The following is a 15092-nucleotide window of genomic DNA, read 5'->3' as shown; positions in this document are numbered from 1 at the left end:
TTTGGAGATTAATAGCAACCACAGATTTTTCCAAACAGAAGTGGGAGGAGAATGTTGTCACTAATTTCTGATTGCTTTGAAACTGTTTTAGTATTGCTTTGGCTGAATAAGAGTCCTTAGGAGAATGATAATGGTGAGTTCAGAAATGTGGATGAACTCTGTTTTTATTGAAAAATGGCCCAACTTTTCCACTGTGTAAACTGTGGTTCTAGACTTGTGCTAGTGGGGGCTAATGCATATGGCCTGAGCTGACAAAGCAAAACGCACTGTCTGCGCTTGGAGACTTGATGATATTTTAGTGTCTGTTTCAGAAATTAGGAGATACAGTGTGTAACTTTTTTCTAACTTGTCTCCTTCAGTCTCTCCGCCAGCATGCTTTCCCTCTCCTCAAGTAGCAGCCCTGGCTCTCTTGCATCCAGCAGAGGATCTCTTGCCACCTCCAGCCAGGATTCATCCACCTCTGCCAGCTTCACTGACCTCTACTGTGAGCACATGGAGCAGTTGGAGCAGCTGGACTCAGACTACCAAAACAAGATTGACTTGCTCTTGGAAGGAGCCACTGGATTTAGGCCATCAGGCTGTATCACCACTATTCATGAAAATGAAGTAGCAAAAACTCACAAAGCAGATGCCACCAGTCGCATACAGGCTTTGAGATCACTGTCTGGTACTCCAAAATCCATGACATCGCTATCGCCAAGGTCATCTCTCTCTTCTCCATCCCCACCTTGCTCTCCACTGGTGATAGACCCACTCCTTACCGGTGATGCCTTTTCAAGCCATATGGATTTTGATGATACAGAGATAAGTACAAATCTCTCAGAACTCACCCTAAACATCGGGAACGGCAACTGTAGACTGGAAGAGCCTAGAGCAGGAGATAAGCATCTAGGTCAAGGTATGGTACACCAATTATTTGTGTGCACATATATGGATTTGTTTCAGTGTAGTTCATAAGGCATTAAGAAGCAAGTATTGCTAAAAGTGTCCCTTGTTTTCATATCTCTGTTGGAAAGTATGTTCCTTTGTACATCCTGCTTGGGAGAAAGGCTTGGTGTTTGTGGATAAAATCATCAGTGATCTGATGACTCATCCGGAAGACTGTTTTTAGTAACTTGTACATATTGACAAATATAAATTACAGTAATGGGATGTTTGGATTAATTAGGCACTTAACTATTTGGAGCGTGGTTTAGTGTGTTAGGTCTGACGTTAGGAGGCATGTAATGCCATATTGATGAAAACGTTTTGAGTGAGGTCTGAGGATGACTCAAAAAGTCATTCAGCTTAACAGTAGACATTTGATGATCAAAAACCTTCCCTGCCACTTCAGCATACATGACAGCTCGCACTGGTTCCCAGTAAATCAGTGGCAGTGAATTCATGAATGTTAGCCGAGCAGACATGTCAAGGCTGTCCTCAAGTTTCTGCTGTTTTGAGGGGGTGGTCTCTTAGCAACAAAAACGTGTTTAGGTTGCAAGCATGATAAAATAAGACATTTGAAGAGTGTGAATGTTCCGATGCATGCATATGGCTCGTGTGTGGGTGGGAAATATTCATCTGTTTTCAGAGCGATGGCCGTGCTGCGGTGGAGGGGAAGTGGGAAGAAGCAGTTAACACCATGAGCCAGGGTCGGTTTGAAGCTGGTGTTTTGGCAGTTAGGTTAAACCCAATGGAAACAACTCCAAAAGCTTGAGTTGTAACCATAGCAGAAAGGAGCTTTAAGGCAGTATCAGCTCCTTGGCTATGGATATATGAAAGGGCAGTTCAGTTTTGTCAGTTTTGCACAGGATTATTGAGAAAGCCTACACGAATAAAGGGACCTAGCACCATGTTATCACTTCCTTCTGTCGTGGTTGCCATCAGAAAAGCTGGTGCCATTCAAAATACAGTAGAAGACATGAGTGCAGAGCTTCCCCTTGAAGTTACTGTTTTCCTACAAGCAAGAGATATTATGGGTTTGAGTAGGAAACAGTAATTATTCCTATTGGAACTGGACGCTGATTAGTTCTAACCTTTTTAGCTCTTCAAGATTTGTCAAGGCTGTTAAAGTGAAAGCTAAGGTGTTAAGCAGATTAAGTGATTATTGCTGTTACCCAGTCAGCAGACAAAGTAATCACCCTAAGTAGTTTATTTCAGGGCAGTAATGAGACGAAATTTTTACTCCTCAGGCATTTTGTGCACAGTTCAGTGTAATACCCGGAATGAGGTGGCTGCAGCTGGTGTGGTTAGTCCTTGGCCTCATGGCAAAAACATGCTCACATGCTCTTGTTAAGAAGAACTGAATAGTGTAGATCTGAAAGATTTGCTTTTCCTTCCTCTTAAAAGGGAAGGAAAAAAAATAAAATCTTTGGTGCTTCTGAGGCTGAAATAATGTTTCTTCTATTACCTAGGTTCATAGGTTCATTAGGTTGGAAAGGACCTACAAGATCATCTAGTCCAACCATCCTCCTATCACTATCCCTACCCACTGAACTACTAAACCAAATCCCTTAGCACCTCATCTAAACGCTTCTTGAACAGCGCTAGGGATGGTGCCTCAACCACCTCCCTAGGCAGGCCATCCCAGTGCCTGACCACTCTTTCAGAGAAAAAATGTTTCCTCAGGTCTAATCTAAATCTTCCCCAGCGCAACTTGTGGCCATTCCCTCTCGTCCTGTCATTATTTATCAGGGAGAAGAGGCCCACCCCCTCCTCACCACAACCCCCCTTCAGGAAGTGGTAGAGTGCAATAAGGTCTCCTCTGAGCCTCCACTTCTCCAGACTAAACAATCCCAGCTCCCTCAGCCGCTCCTCATAAGACTTGTGCTCCAGACCCCTCACCTGAATGATGCTGAGTGATACCTGAGTGATAGCTGAATGGATTTGGTGAAACTAATAGGAAAACTTGGAATTTGGTGTTATCTGTAGCTCTTTGAGGAAATGGTGTAGATGTGAGGTCAGTCCACGGCATGTATTTTCAAGTCCTTATTATGGTGTGTGTTAGTGAGAGCCCATGAAAGTGGAGATGGCAGGAAATGAATACTTAGAATTATTTGTATGAATGAAATAAAAAAATAAAGCAGAGGAAAGACATAGCAAGTGTTACCAGCCACCTTGGGAATACAGAAGGGAGTAGAATCAGCTGTGAACTCTTCCATAAATTTGCTTTTCTGAGTAATATCTCTTCAGAGACATACGGCTTAAAATAAGAAACCTAAACATTGCATTAATTAGTGACATGAAAAAGTACCAGGTCTAGTGTGCATGTGTAAGACTTCAAGTGCTCAGCATCCAAGTGGCTCACAGGAAATGTGATGGGGGAGAAGGATGGATGTGTGTTGTCATTTTCAAGAGACCTCTTCATCTTCATTCAGGTTTACACTTCAGCATTCTGATGTCTATATACCCACTGTATTTTTGGTGTTTGTGTATCCTCTGTATTCATGTTTTTTTGTGTCTGTTTTTTTTTTTTTTACTGGGGTAAGGATGAGTCAGAATTCTGCCAGCTGCTTTCATTTTAGATGTAGCTTCACCAAACAGGACACAGCAGGTTGCAGTTGTCACAAGTTCCTGTTTCTTCTGAGGCCTTTTCTGATGGCATTTCATGTATCTTGGAGCTGAGGGATGGAACTGCAGCATTGCAGTGAAGCTTTCTGCTTCTGAGATGCCCCAGCTGACATCTCTGTACTGATAAGCTTTCTGCACAGGTTAAGGCTCCTGCCCTGGGTGAAGGTGTCCCAAAAGGACACCAGAAAACAGCAAAAACGAAATAGAGGCCTCATATAGAGGCAGGCTTAAGCTTCCTTAATGGGAAAGCTAGCAAGCGAAAAGAAGGGGGCTGGAAAAGAAGTGATTGAAGACTTACGGATCTGAAATGTATCCAAGGATCAGTAGTATGCACTTGGGGGACTGAGAGGATCCGTTCACGCCCCTTGAACAAGATATTCAGGTGGAAGTATCAAAAGCAAAGGCTTTCTGGGTTGAAGTGATTAAATGGCATTGGTAATCAAAGGAGAAAAAGAGCTCAAGTACGTGAAGACCGATTTGCAGCGTTCTTAATGAAGTAACTTAATATGAAGAGATTCCTGGACTGGCATTTCAGGGAGCAGTCCATGAACCTCCAACAACTAGAAAGCAGGGGAGGAACCAGGGAAGAAAGGGCACAGAGCAGTGCTGAAGGAAGAAGAAATATTCCTGGCATGCTTACATACCTGGGCCCAGTGTGTGGGGAATGCAAGGGGCTGAGCCCTCCCACATGGTGTGAGAGGGAACAGGTTGAATTGAGTGCCAGTATGAAAGATCTCAACTATTTTCTGTTAATGATTGATCTGTTGTGCTATGGATACCAAAGTTTATTCACATGGTTTGACCTCTGGGGAAAAGATCTGGATATTTATTTCTATCCGGTAGTTCCATGGGCATTCTCAGGGGAAAAAAAATAAAAAAAAAAGTCCTTTGGTACTGTCAACAGAAATGGTTGAGTTGGCCCAAACTACTTGCACGTGTGAGCAACATGTTAGTGCTACCTGTAGCACCCTCTACTGATAATTGTGGAACAAATCTTTTTATCATTCTACAATCCTGTGTTGAGTTTGCATGCTTCTTGCACCAGTGTTTTTCAAATATCTTTTTAATTATGGGGCTTTATGTAACTCTGCAAAACAAAAAAATCTGCATACCTTCCTAAGGCAATAGGAAAAAGTGATCTCTTTGGAAAGACAGAAATCCCATAGGAGGAGTGCATCTCCCCACACCTCTGCTGTGGGCTTTGTTGCTCTCAGTGTGACAACACAGTGCATCCTCACCTGCAGAGCAGATGTTCCAGGGCCCTGCCAGTGTTGGAGGGGGATGAGCTGGTTGTGTCTTGGTGTCTGTTAGTTGCTCTGGCACACCCAGTTCTCAGGCCTATGGCTGAAGATTTTGTCTGCAAAATTTGCCAAAATTCTGAGTGCGCATCATTCCCTGTTTTGTAGCACAAGAAGTGGAATAGTTGTTAGAAGGAACCTACCAAAGATCATTGAGTCCAACTGCATGACTTCTTCAGAACTAACCAAATGGTAAAGGATATTAATGAGGACATTGTCCAAACGCTTCTTGAACACTGATGGTGTGAGACATCAGCCTCTGCTCCACGAAGCCTGTTGTAGTGCTTGACCACTATGTAGAAATTTTTCCTCATGCCCAGTCTGGCCCTCCCCTGGCACAGCTCTGTGCCATTTCTGTACACCCCGTCCCTGGTTTCCATACAGCAGAGACCAGCACCTCCTTCTCAACATCCCTGTGTAAAACTTTTTGCTTCACCTCTCTCCATTTCTCTTCCATCTTCCAGGTGTTTCTGTGTGGCTGCTGCCTTGAGTCCTGTAACCTTTCTTCCCATGTTTATCTAATTAATGTGATCTTTCCAAACCTACAGTCTGTCTTTTGTATGCTAACCTATTTGGTCTAGGGGTATGGGAGTGAATTCTCTTGCTTTTCCCTCTTCTTGAAGCTAAACATGGTGTAAGCTTTCCAGGTGGGATATACCCCTCAAGTAATCCCTTCCTGGCCAGAGCTCAGTTACCAGTGTTTGCCATCCTTTCTTTTGTCTGTGATTGTAGGACAGAAGAGCTAGTACCTGCTCAAGGCTCACTTTCAGGAGAAGCTGTTTAAATGGTTATTAATGTACAACTTTTTTTGGAGTTTAGAAGCTCTGTATCTTCTACATCTTGTCCTGCGTACCTTCTTGCCCTTCAAATACTTTAAAGTTCCTCATGTGAGGACCTGTATCCCCAGAAGTACATGGGGCAGCTGTGGCACTGCAGCCAGCACAGTGTAGCATCCATATGTAGGCACTCTGCTGCAGGACTCAGGTTTTAAATGGGCATTGACTGTGCAACTCCTGCTCTCCTCTCTGCAGCATGCTGTTCCTCTGGTTGTCTCAAAGCTGTGTGCTCTCCAGGTCAGTCTGGCACTCTCCTTAAGTACTAACTCTGCTCTGGCTGATGAGCACAGGTCACCCTGCCTTTGTGCTGCCTGTGTTCAGAAATGTGCTGTTGTTTACCAGAAGAGGGGTGGGGTGTGGAAAAAAATGTGATTCAAGGGGAGAATGAGGAAAAAGCTGCCTCTGATCCAGACAGTTCAATTTCATTAACACTTTGCTTTTGGTTTTCCTCTGTGCTTTTCTGATAGGTGTAAATACAGCCGGAGAGATGGCACTGAAGGTGGCGGGCGTGTCAGCTGCAGTGTCTGATGAATCTGTTGCTGGAGATAGCGGGGTATATGAAGCATCTGTGCAAAGGTAGACATCAGATCTTTCTCTAGGAAGAAGCTAATGATTCAGCATTACACACAGGAGTCACTTGGGATAATGCTGCTTGGATGGCTGGGTTGGTTGTTTTTTTTTTGTGATTAGGTGACTAAGATTCTCAACTTCAGACTGTTTAATATTGCTGGGGAAAAATCAAAACTCTAAGCAGGTTGAATTGGATTATAAACATGACTTATGTATCCCACTGTAAAAGTAGCTGGAAACAGGGTTGTCACTTCTGTCTTCACGGAGAACTCCTTGAACAGCTCATCTGTTTCTGAGGGCACTGGTGAGCTGTGACTGTTAGCAGAGAGCCATCTGGCAGGTGTAATGCTCCCTCTTGCCAGCCAGTCCTGCTAGTGGCAGTGCCAGCACTCAAAACGAAAGGCCTTTGGCGTACTACGGCGGAGCACAATCACTGTGAACCACCTTATAGCTATCTGCACTGTAATGCAGTTTCTGAGTGCTTGGATTCAGTATGTGATTTGCACAGATTTTTATTTCTTAGTACCTAGCTTAAGAATAATAAGTGCACTGCTGCTCCTGGGATTCTGGACGCAGCATTTGCTAAAACTGTCTAGAGTGGTTTCACAAAAAGTACACTGAAAGTTAATGTTCTTATTGATACCTGTTTTGATTCTACCTACAATAGGTTTTCCTACTGTTTTTATTGACAAATTTATATATTATGGGGCTTTTTTCCTGTACGTAACTGCAGAGATGAAAAATAGCTGATCTCTACCCTCATCTATTTCACTAATGAATTCTCCAGAGAGATGAGTAATCTGTGTTTACAAGTCTATTCCCTTGTTGAACGCTTTGTAAATTAGACCTTGTAGTTTCAAGTCAAGCAATCACACAGTGAGGTATCTTAGGGCCCTTGTGTCCCCTCAGTGGGGCAGAGAGCACTGTGATGGGGGGAGGGGAAGGAGGGGGGAGGGTGGGAAGGAGAGAGAATGTGGGGGAAGCAGGGAATGCATCCCATGCGTATTCATATCTTACATGACTTCATGTTTGGTTTGTTGACTTGACAGCCTTTAAAATGGCTGCAGTATTGTTTCAGTGCCTATAAGAAATAGTGAGGGTAGGATGAGCATTTGTCCTCTCTAAATGAGATGCAGAAGATTGCCAAGTAATATGGGAGACACTAAGATGCTAATCCCATTTTAACATGGTTGTCTCTGAGCCAGTTAGATGGTGAATGTACTTGTTGGGACTTAGAGCGCATAAAAGTTTGGAGGAGGAACTGGGAGGAAAAACTACACAGGTGGCTACTTTAAAGAAAACCAATCAATGTACTCTGTTACTCTTAATGTTCTCAGAGGAGTTTGATTTGTTAAAGAAGCAAAGGAATGACTTAAATCTAATCAAACTTGGGAATTTTTGCTGTCATGGTGCAGGACAGGATTTTAACTGTTAAGTCTTATTTTTGTTGTTGGGCAGTCAGCTGTCTTTAATAAAATCCTGTGAAGGGAGCCCTTAATAGCCTCCCTGCCTTCTCTTTGCACAACTTGTCATGTGGCTTTCTTGGCAGTGAAAGGGGAAAGCATATGACTTTCTGCTGATAAGGACTGCAGTACCTAATACATACCTCTAAGGGCAACTGAACTTTAATTGGGCTTTCTTCTAGTTCCTAATTTTACAAAATCTATGTGCTCAATTCCTGAATGGAAGGGAAAAGATTTTCTATTGCTTACATGGTAGCATCCTCAATAAGAGGAAAATCAAGTCTTTAATTGTCTTTGATTTCTCTTAGACCGTGTGTGTCAGAAGTGATGGTTTTTGATAGTGATGATACGGAAGCAGTTGGGACAGCTAAAGTGCAAATTGCCATGAGGTAAGCACTACGTATTTTTATTTGATTTTCCTTCCTATAGGAAGAATATTCAAGTTTGTGCTTTGTTCTGTTTACTTACCATATTCACCCTATCCCACTGGTATTAATAACACCCTCTTTATATTGTAATTGACCATTACACTCATCTCTGTGAGATTGTTGGCCCAGTTATCTTTTCACATCAGTAGAAATCAATTGGTGATAGTGGTATGGTGTAGTACAAAGCAGCAGTTGGAGTACTGACATTGCTTGGCTGGAGGAAGCATTGTGTTCCCTCCATCTCCTTCAGTGTGCAGTGTGTGGAGGGAAAAGCTGATGAGGTTAAGTGGTAATCACTGGCCACACCTGAATCCCACAAGCAAGCAGGTAAGGCATAGGAGGGTAGACACAGAGGTCTTGTCCTTAAATGATTCAGTAGATGATGATGTACTATTAGAAAAAAATAAGTAGCATAAAATTATCTTGTCATGGCCATCAACAGTGAAACAGTGGTGACCTGTAATGTCTTTGCTGTACTTGCATCAAGTATTTCTACCTGCAACTTTTTTATTATTATTATTAGCTTGATCATATGAGGCCTTTTGAAAGATTTACTTCAGTACAGCAATTAACTAGGCAGAAAATTAGAAATGCTAAAGCCCAGCTTGAAATTAGGCTGGCTACTGCTGTAAAGGAGAACAGGAAACCCTTTTACAAATATATTAACAGCAGGAGAAAAACTAAGGAAAATTTCCCTCCTTTACTCAACGAGGCAGGCAATATAACCACAGATGATAAGGAAAAGGCTGAGGTTCTCAATGCCTTCTTCACATCTGTCTTTAATAAACAGGACAGTTATCCAAATGGTACTTGCCCTGACCTGGAAGTCTGGGACGGGGTGCATAATGCACCCCCTGTGATTCAAGCAGAGATGGTCAGAGATCTTCTCCTCCATCTGAACTCCCACAAGTCCATGGGGCCAGATGGGATCCACCCAAGGGTGCTGAGGGAGCTAGCAGAGGTGATTGCCGAGCCACTTTCTGCCATCTATCAGCATTCCTGGTTATCTGGAGAGGTCCCACAAGATTGGAGGCTTGCCGATGTGACTCCCATCTTCAAGAAAGGCCGTAAGGAAGACCCGGGGAACTACAGGCCTGTCAGCCTGACCTCGGTATCAGGGAAAGTTATGGAACAGATGTTATTGAGGGAGATCACACGACACGTGCATGGCAATAAAGGGATCAGACCCAGCCAGCACGGGTTCACCAGGGGCAGGTCGTGCTTGTCCAACCTCATCTCCTTCTATGACTGGGTGACCAGACAGGTAGATGAGGGAAAGGCTGTTGATGTAGTCTACCTGGACTTCAGCAAGGCCTTTGACACGGTCTCCCACAGTATTCTCCTAAGGAAACTGGCAGCCCGTGGTGTGGACAGGTTCACTCTTCTCTGGGTGGAGAACTGGCTGGAGGGCCGTGCCCAGAGGGTAGTGGTTAATGGAGTTAAGTCCAGCTGGCGTCCTGTTACGAGTGGTGTCCCCCAAGGGTCAGTTTTGGGGCCCATCTTGTTTAATATCTTTATTGATGACCTAGACAAGGGAATTGAGTGTACCCTCAGTAAGTTTGCAGATGACACAAAGCTGGGAGGATGTGTCAAACTGCCTGAGGGTAGGGAGGCCCTTCAGAGGGATTTGGATAGGCTGAACAGCTGGGCTGAGCAAAATGGGATGAGGTTCAATAAGACCAAGTGCCGGGTCCTGCACTTTGGCCACAATAACCCCATGCAATGCTATAGGCTTGGGGCAGAATGGCTTGAAGAATGTAGAGAGGAAAAGGACCTGGGGGTGTTGGTTGATGCTCGGCTCAACATGAGCCGGCAGTGTGCCCAGGTGGCTAAGAAGGCCAACAGCATCCTGGCCTGTATTAGAAATAGTGTAGCCAGCAGGAGCAGGGAGGTGATCATCCCCCTGTACTCAGCTCTGGTACGGCCGCACCTCGAGTACTGTGTTCAGTTTTGGGCCCCTCACTACAAGAAGGACATTGAGGCCCTGGAGCGTGTTCAGAGAAGGGCAACAAAACTGGTGAGGGGCCTGGAGCACAAGTCTTATGAGGAGCGGCTGAGGGAGCTGGGATTGTTTAGTCTGGAGAAGAGGAGGCTCAGAGGAGGCCTTATTGCACTCTACCACTTCCTGAAGGGGGGTTGTGGTGAGGAGGGGGTAGGCCTCTTCTCCCTGATAAGTAATGACAGGACGAGAGGGAATGGCCACAAGTTGCGCCAGGGAAGATTTAGATTAGACCTGAGGAAGCATTTCTTTTCTGAAAGAGTGGTCAGGCACTGGAATGGCCTGCCTAGGGAGGTGGTTGAGGCACCATCCCTAGCGCTGTTCAAGAAGCGTTTAGATGAGGTGCTAAAGGACTTAATTTAGTAGTTGGGTAGAGATAGTGATAGGAGGATGGTTGGACTAGATGATCTTATAGGTCCTTTCCAACCTTATGAACTTATGAACTTATGAACTTATGAACTAGATCCCCAGAAAATCAGTGTGGTAACACAGATGTGTAGTCCATTGTATCTGTGAATTCTGAAGTTATTCTGCATGTTCTGGTAGCAAATTTTCATGCAATGGGAAACTGATTTTGTTATAAACTGTAAGCAGGCCATGCTCCTGTTATAGTTTTGTCTTGTTTTTGTATAATGCTGTTTAGCTGGACTACTGAAACAAGTGGAATGCTCATTTGTGGCATCTCTGGCAGACTTTTCTCTAATGGGTGTCTTTTCCATTCAGATATGATGAAAAAAATAAGCAGTTTGCAATACTGGTCATCCAGCTGAGTAATGTTCAAGCACTGCTGTTACAACAGGACCAAAAAGTGTAAGTGCATAAAATAAGCACACTTGATGTATTTGTATTAGACTCCAGTAGGAGCTAAACAGATGTTGGTTTGTTTTTCACACTTAGATATTATTTAAAAAAATGTAGCTCTTTTGAAATGCCTCTAAATTTTGTCACGTCACATCGTCTGAGGCCTGTGCTCAAACTGGAATAAGATGCAACTTTTTCCTCAAAGGTCTGTATCATCTAGGACTAACTCAGCTGGAATTAACACCAGCCAGCAAGATGAGCTCCAGCAGCACCGGGAGCAACTGAGTCACGTGGAGAGGGGGCTCTCACTGTACTGCAGAACTCATTTTGGAAATGCACACAGATGCACCCACGTGTAGAGAAATGCACAGTTTCTACTAGACTCCTTTGAGGCATAACTTTTAAGTTCAGCTGTATAATGAGTCAGCTGACTACACTTGATTGCTTTTTGCATCGCTGTTTCCGCGGAAGGGTAGCGTTAGCATATAGGTTTCTGTTTAGTGACAAACTGTGTAGATGTGAGCCATTATGTAAAACAATCCCACGATCTTCTGTCGCAAGATTCAGAGAGATGGAACCTACAATAACTCACACCACCTTGTCTGCCATTCTGTGATGAGATGTTCCTTTTATGTCAGTTTACTAACGTTCCAGAGTGCAGGATAGCACAGTCATGTTCACTGTTCTTAGGAAGAGTTTTGCTTTTGCAGACCTATGCAGCTCTTGCCGTGGAGGTGACCACAAACTTGTATGATAGCACTGACTGTGGCATGTGTTTTGCAATAGGAACATTCGCGTGGCAGTCCTGCCCTGTTTGGAAAGCACAAGCTGCTTGTTTCGCACAAGGCCAGTGGAAGTTTCAGACAATCTCATGTACAATGAAGTATTTTGGGTTTCTATCTCTTACCCAGCCTTACGCCAGAAGACTTTAAGAGTTGATGTTTGCACTGTAGACAATTCTCGCCTTGAAGAATGTTTGGTTAGTATTTTTCAGTACGCTTTCTGTGTTTATTTTCCGTTTCAAATTGAACAGAATTTTGAGCTTTGAATTGTGGCCACTTCTCAGAGTCTTCTTCCTGATAATCCTTAGCTGTATGACGTGTCCTAGACAAGGCTTTTTCTCCTGAAATTGTTATTGCAAGGAACATTAGTTACATAAATGTTTTATAACAGAACCACTGGTAACTGTCAGAGACTGCAAGATTTCCCTTAAGGTGAAACCCTTGCTTATTTTTTTCTCCCTTTTGGAAGCTTTTGTTGTAATGTAATTGAGAATTGACTACTTAGAAAAATTTTGAAGCCACTTTAGAATATTAAAAGTAATAATAATGATTTTTGTTTTTAAACAGCTGCTCTTAAGCTTCACTATTGCAAATCACATAACTATTGTTTTGAGTGTTGGTATTTCCCTGTACATTTATCCCCTTCTCAGTACTAACTGGATAACTTGATTTAAATGCCACTCTTTCTGGAGTAATGTACTCTAGAACACAAGTAGAGCTTGTTGAACTGGGATATAACCAACAGTAAAGCTACAGAACTTTGTATTATTTTCTCCTGCAAGTGTTTTGTAGCATCTCCTTTGGCTGGAGGAGGTTTTATGGTGTTTCTGCATTTCTTGCTTCACTTGCTTTGCAAAGCATATCTGGGTTCAAGAAAACACGTTTTCCAAATTGAGGTTTCCTGTCTGGCAGCATGTTACGTCCTACTGTACCTGAGCTCCTGATGGGACCACGTTAACTCACATGACGTGTGGGATCAGCATGCAGCCTGTGGTGCATGCTGGTGAAATGGAGTCCACTCAGGCACAGATTAAACAAATTGCAGAACAGCTTTATTTCTGTTGAGAATACGTATTAAATACGAGGTGGGAAAAAAGGAAGGAGGAAGAACAAGAAGAATGAAATATACAGAGCTAAAACATGACAGTCTGAAAGAGTGATGTTGTTGTTTTTGTCAGCCTTGCAGGTCTTCTTCTGTTCCTTTTTATTTTGAAGCTGTGGCTGTATCTTATCCCTGCTGCAGCAAGTCTGTTACTGCTTCTTAATACTTGTACACAGGACCTGTAGTAAGGCACCTGATATTTGGCTTAGAAGTCTTAACCAATGTTAAATTAGTTAAGCATAAAGCATTACTAGTGCAATTTCTCACATGCTGTTGAAATGGAAATAAGCAGGGCAAGTTTTCTCTCTGGTGAATTTGCCGAACTCAGATAGCCCTGACTGTTTATTTTCTTCTTACTGTTATACTACAAGTTCATTTCAGTACTGTACTAAAATTATTTTTCCCTCTCAATAGGGTGGAGCACAAATTAGCCTTGCTGAAATATGTAGATCTGGGGAGAAATCAACCCGTTGGTATAACCTCCTTAGTTCTAAGTATCTGCAGAAGCAAAACAGGAAAAGTAAACAAGGAAACATTCATTCTGAAATACCCTGCACTGATAAAACAGTAAGAACTCCTTAAATTAAAGAAATCTCTAAAAACCTTCTCATCAGTACTGTTGGGGTGGCTGAAGGACTTTTACAGTAGACAAGAAGTAAAGTCTGGCACGTCTGTGTTTAGAACAGAGAGTGTGACTAAATGCAGCAAAACAGGAGGGTGATTTCAGATATGCCTTTGTCCCAGGCTTTCTGCTTACTGAAATCTACACCTTGTGGACCATGAAGACTACGATATGGGGTCTGGTGTAAGCAGTGTGTCAACTTTTGCTTTTCTTCTCATTAGACAGTTTACCTTCCTGCAATATATTGCAGTGTATATATAATGAGTCAAAATACAGGCACACTTAACCTTTCTACATGTGTGGCATGCAATATGAATGTAATATGCTCAGTCTGGTAGTTACACACATGCTGGATAGCAAAAGTGGGAAAAGCTGGACCAGATATACACACATGGTCTTGGCTGTATGCTGTACATGTAATGAGCTGCTTGAGCAATGTGGATGTTGAGGTTACAACTTTCTCTTGCTACCAGAAGAAAGCTGGTGGAGCTGTTCTGACCAAAAGGTTGGGCATGTTTGCAGTGTGAATAGTATCTTTAAAAGAAGCTTCTTGCTCTCCTCAGGACTCCGTATCAGCACTCCTAGAGCAGACAGCTGTTGAACTGGAAGCTGTGGAGAAGAAACTGGAGGAAAGCAGAACCACTTTAACTAGTGGAGAGAGCTGGTAGGTAGCAGTGCTCCACTGTCATGTTATCATGGGATTATCAGAGCATTTAGGGATTCAAGATTGAAAACTGATGTACAGAGAAAAACGTAAGTGATACAAAGCTGTGGAAAGCTGCTTCCATCTTTGTTTCAGTGAAATTTTTATTTCTTCTGTTACGGAGGTTGTGCTTGGGAAATGAGAGCAAAACTCATAAAGCTTAAAAATAGATACGATAGCACTGTGTTCATTCTCGGGTAGAATGTGCTGTGAACCTCTGAAAGCTCCACTGCATGGTGGATGGTTTTGCTTCAGTATTAGTTTTGGTGGTTGTTTACCTTTTTCAGCTTCAAATTTTATTAATTGGAGCCTTACATTTGAAATAAAAATGCAAGCCAGACTAATGAACTTGACTGAGAAGCCAGCAGAGAGTTCAAGGGAGCTGCAAAGGATGTTTAAAGAAGTGTTTCCATTTTCTCCAGCATCACTTTTAAACTGATTAGTTGCATTCTGAAAAATGTACTCATCTTAAGCTCAGAGCACATGGGTGAACCCTGAGCTTTCTCCATTTGAAGCAGGATCAGTATGAAGGGAAGGTTCTCGCTGCAGTGGTCATCTTCTAGTGCAGCTTCACTATAGTTTTCCTTATTACACATGAAACTTCGTGTGTGTAATCTCAGTCACTACAGAACCACTACAGCTACAGGTGCAACTGGCTGCCTTAGGGATGTATTTCTGTTCAGCAGCTTACAGGAAGTAACCCCCTTCTGGATACTGTACAAAACGGGCCAGTTCAGTAACAGAAGCTGTTCTTAACAGGCAAGATGAAGAGGTTGCTGAGCAGGAGGAACTGGATGAGATCAGTGAAAATGAAGCAGAAGAGGAGGAAGAATTCTGTGCTGGAAAATTGCTGTGGGAAACAGAAGAAAGTCTGAATTCCCATCCTCACGTGGAAATGGCGGTAAAGGTAAAGCTTTAGTTCAACTTCCTGTTGTTTAA

General features: G+C 43.1%; 1 protein-coding gene across 1 annotated transcript in view; it reads left to right on the top strand.

Moving 5' to 3' along the window:
• WWC1 (WW and C2 domain containing 1) overlaps positions 1–15092 on the top strand; it is a 63702-nt gene that overhangs the window by 44124 nt on the left and 4486 nt on the right. Inside the window, exons 11-18 of the mRNA XM_065734487.1 lie at positions 360–898; positions 6151–6259; positions 8025–8105; positions 10867–10953; positions 11731–11923; positions 13243–13395; positions 14014–14114; positions 14913–15060. Coding sequence (XP_065590559.1) covers positions 360–898; positions 6151–6259; positions 8025–8105; positions 10867–10953; positions 11731–11923; positions 13243–13395; positions 14014–14114; positions 14913–15060 — 1411 coding nt within the window. The remainder of the gene's footprint in view (positions 1–359; positions 899–6150; positions 6260–8024; positions 8106–10866; positions 10954–11730; positions 11924–13242; positions 13396–14013; positions 14115–14912; positions 15061–15092) is intronic.

The sequence above is a fragment of the Cyrtonyx montezumae genome, unplaced genomic scaffold (genome assembly GCF_038088225.1).
Source record: "Cyrtonyx montezumae isolate F1298 unplaced genomic scaffold, pur_monq_1.0 scaffold_18, whole genome shotgun sequence".
In the NCBI taxonomy this organism is placed as follows: domain Eukaryota; kingdom Metazoa; phylum Chordata; class Aves; order Galliformes; family Odontophoridae; genus Cyrtonyx; species Cyrtonyx montezumae.
Note: the sequence above shows the minus strand (reverse complement) of the source record. Positions and strands in the feature narration are given on the sequence as shown.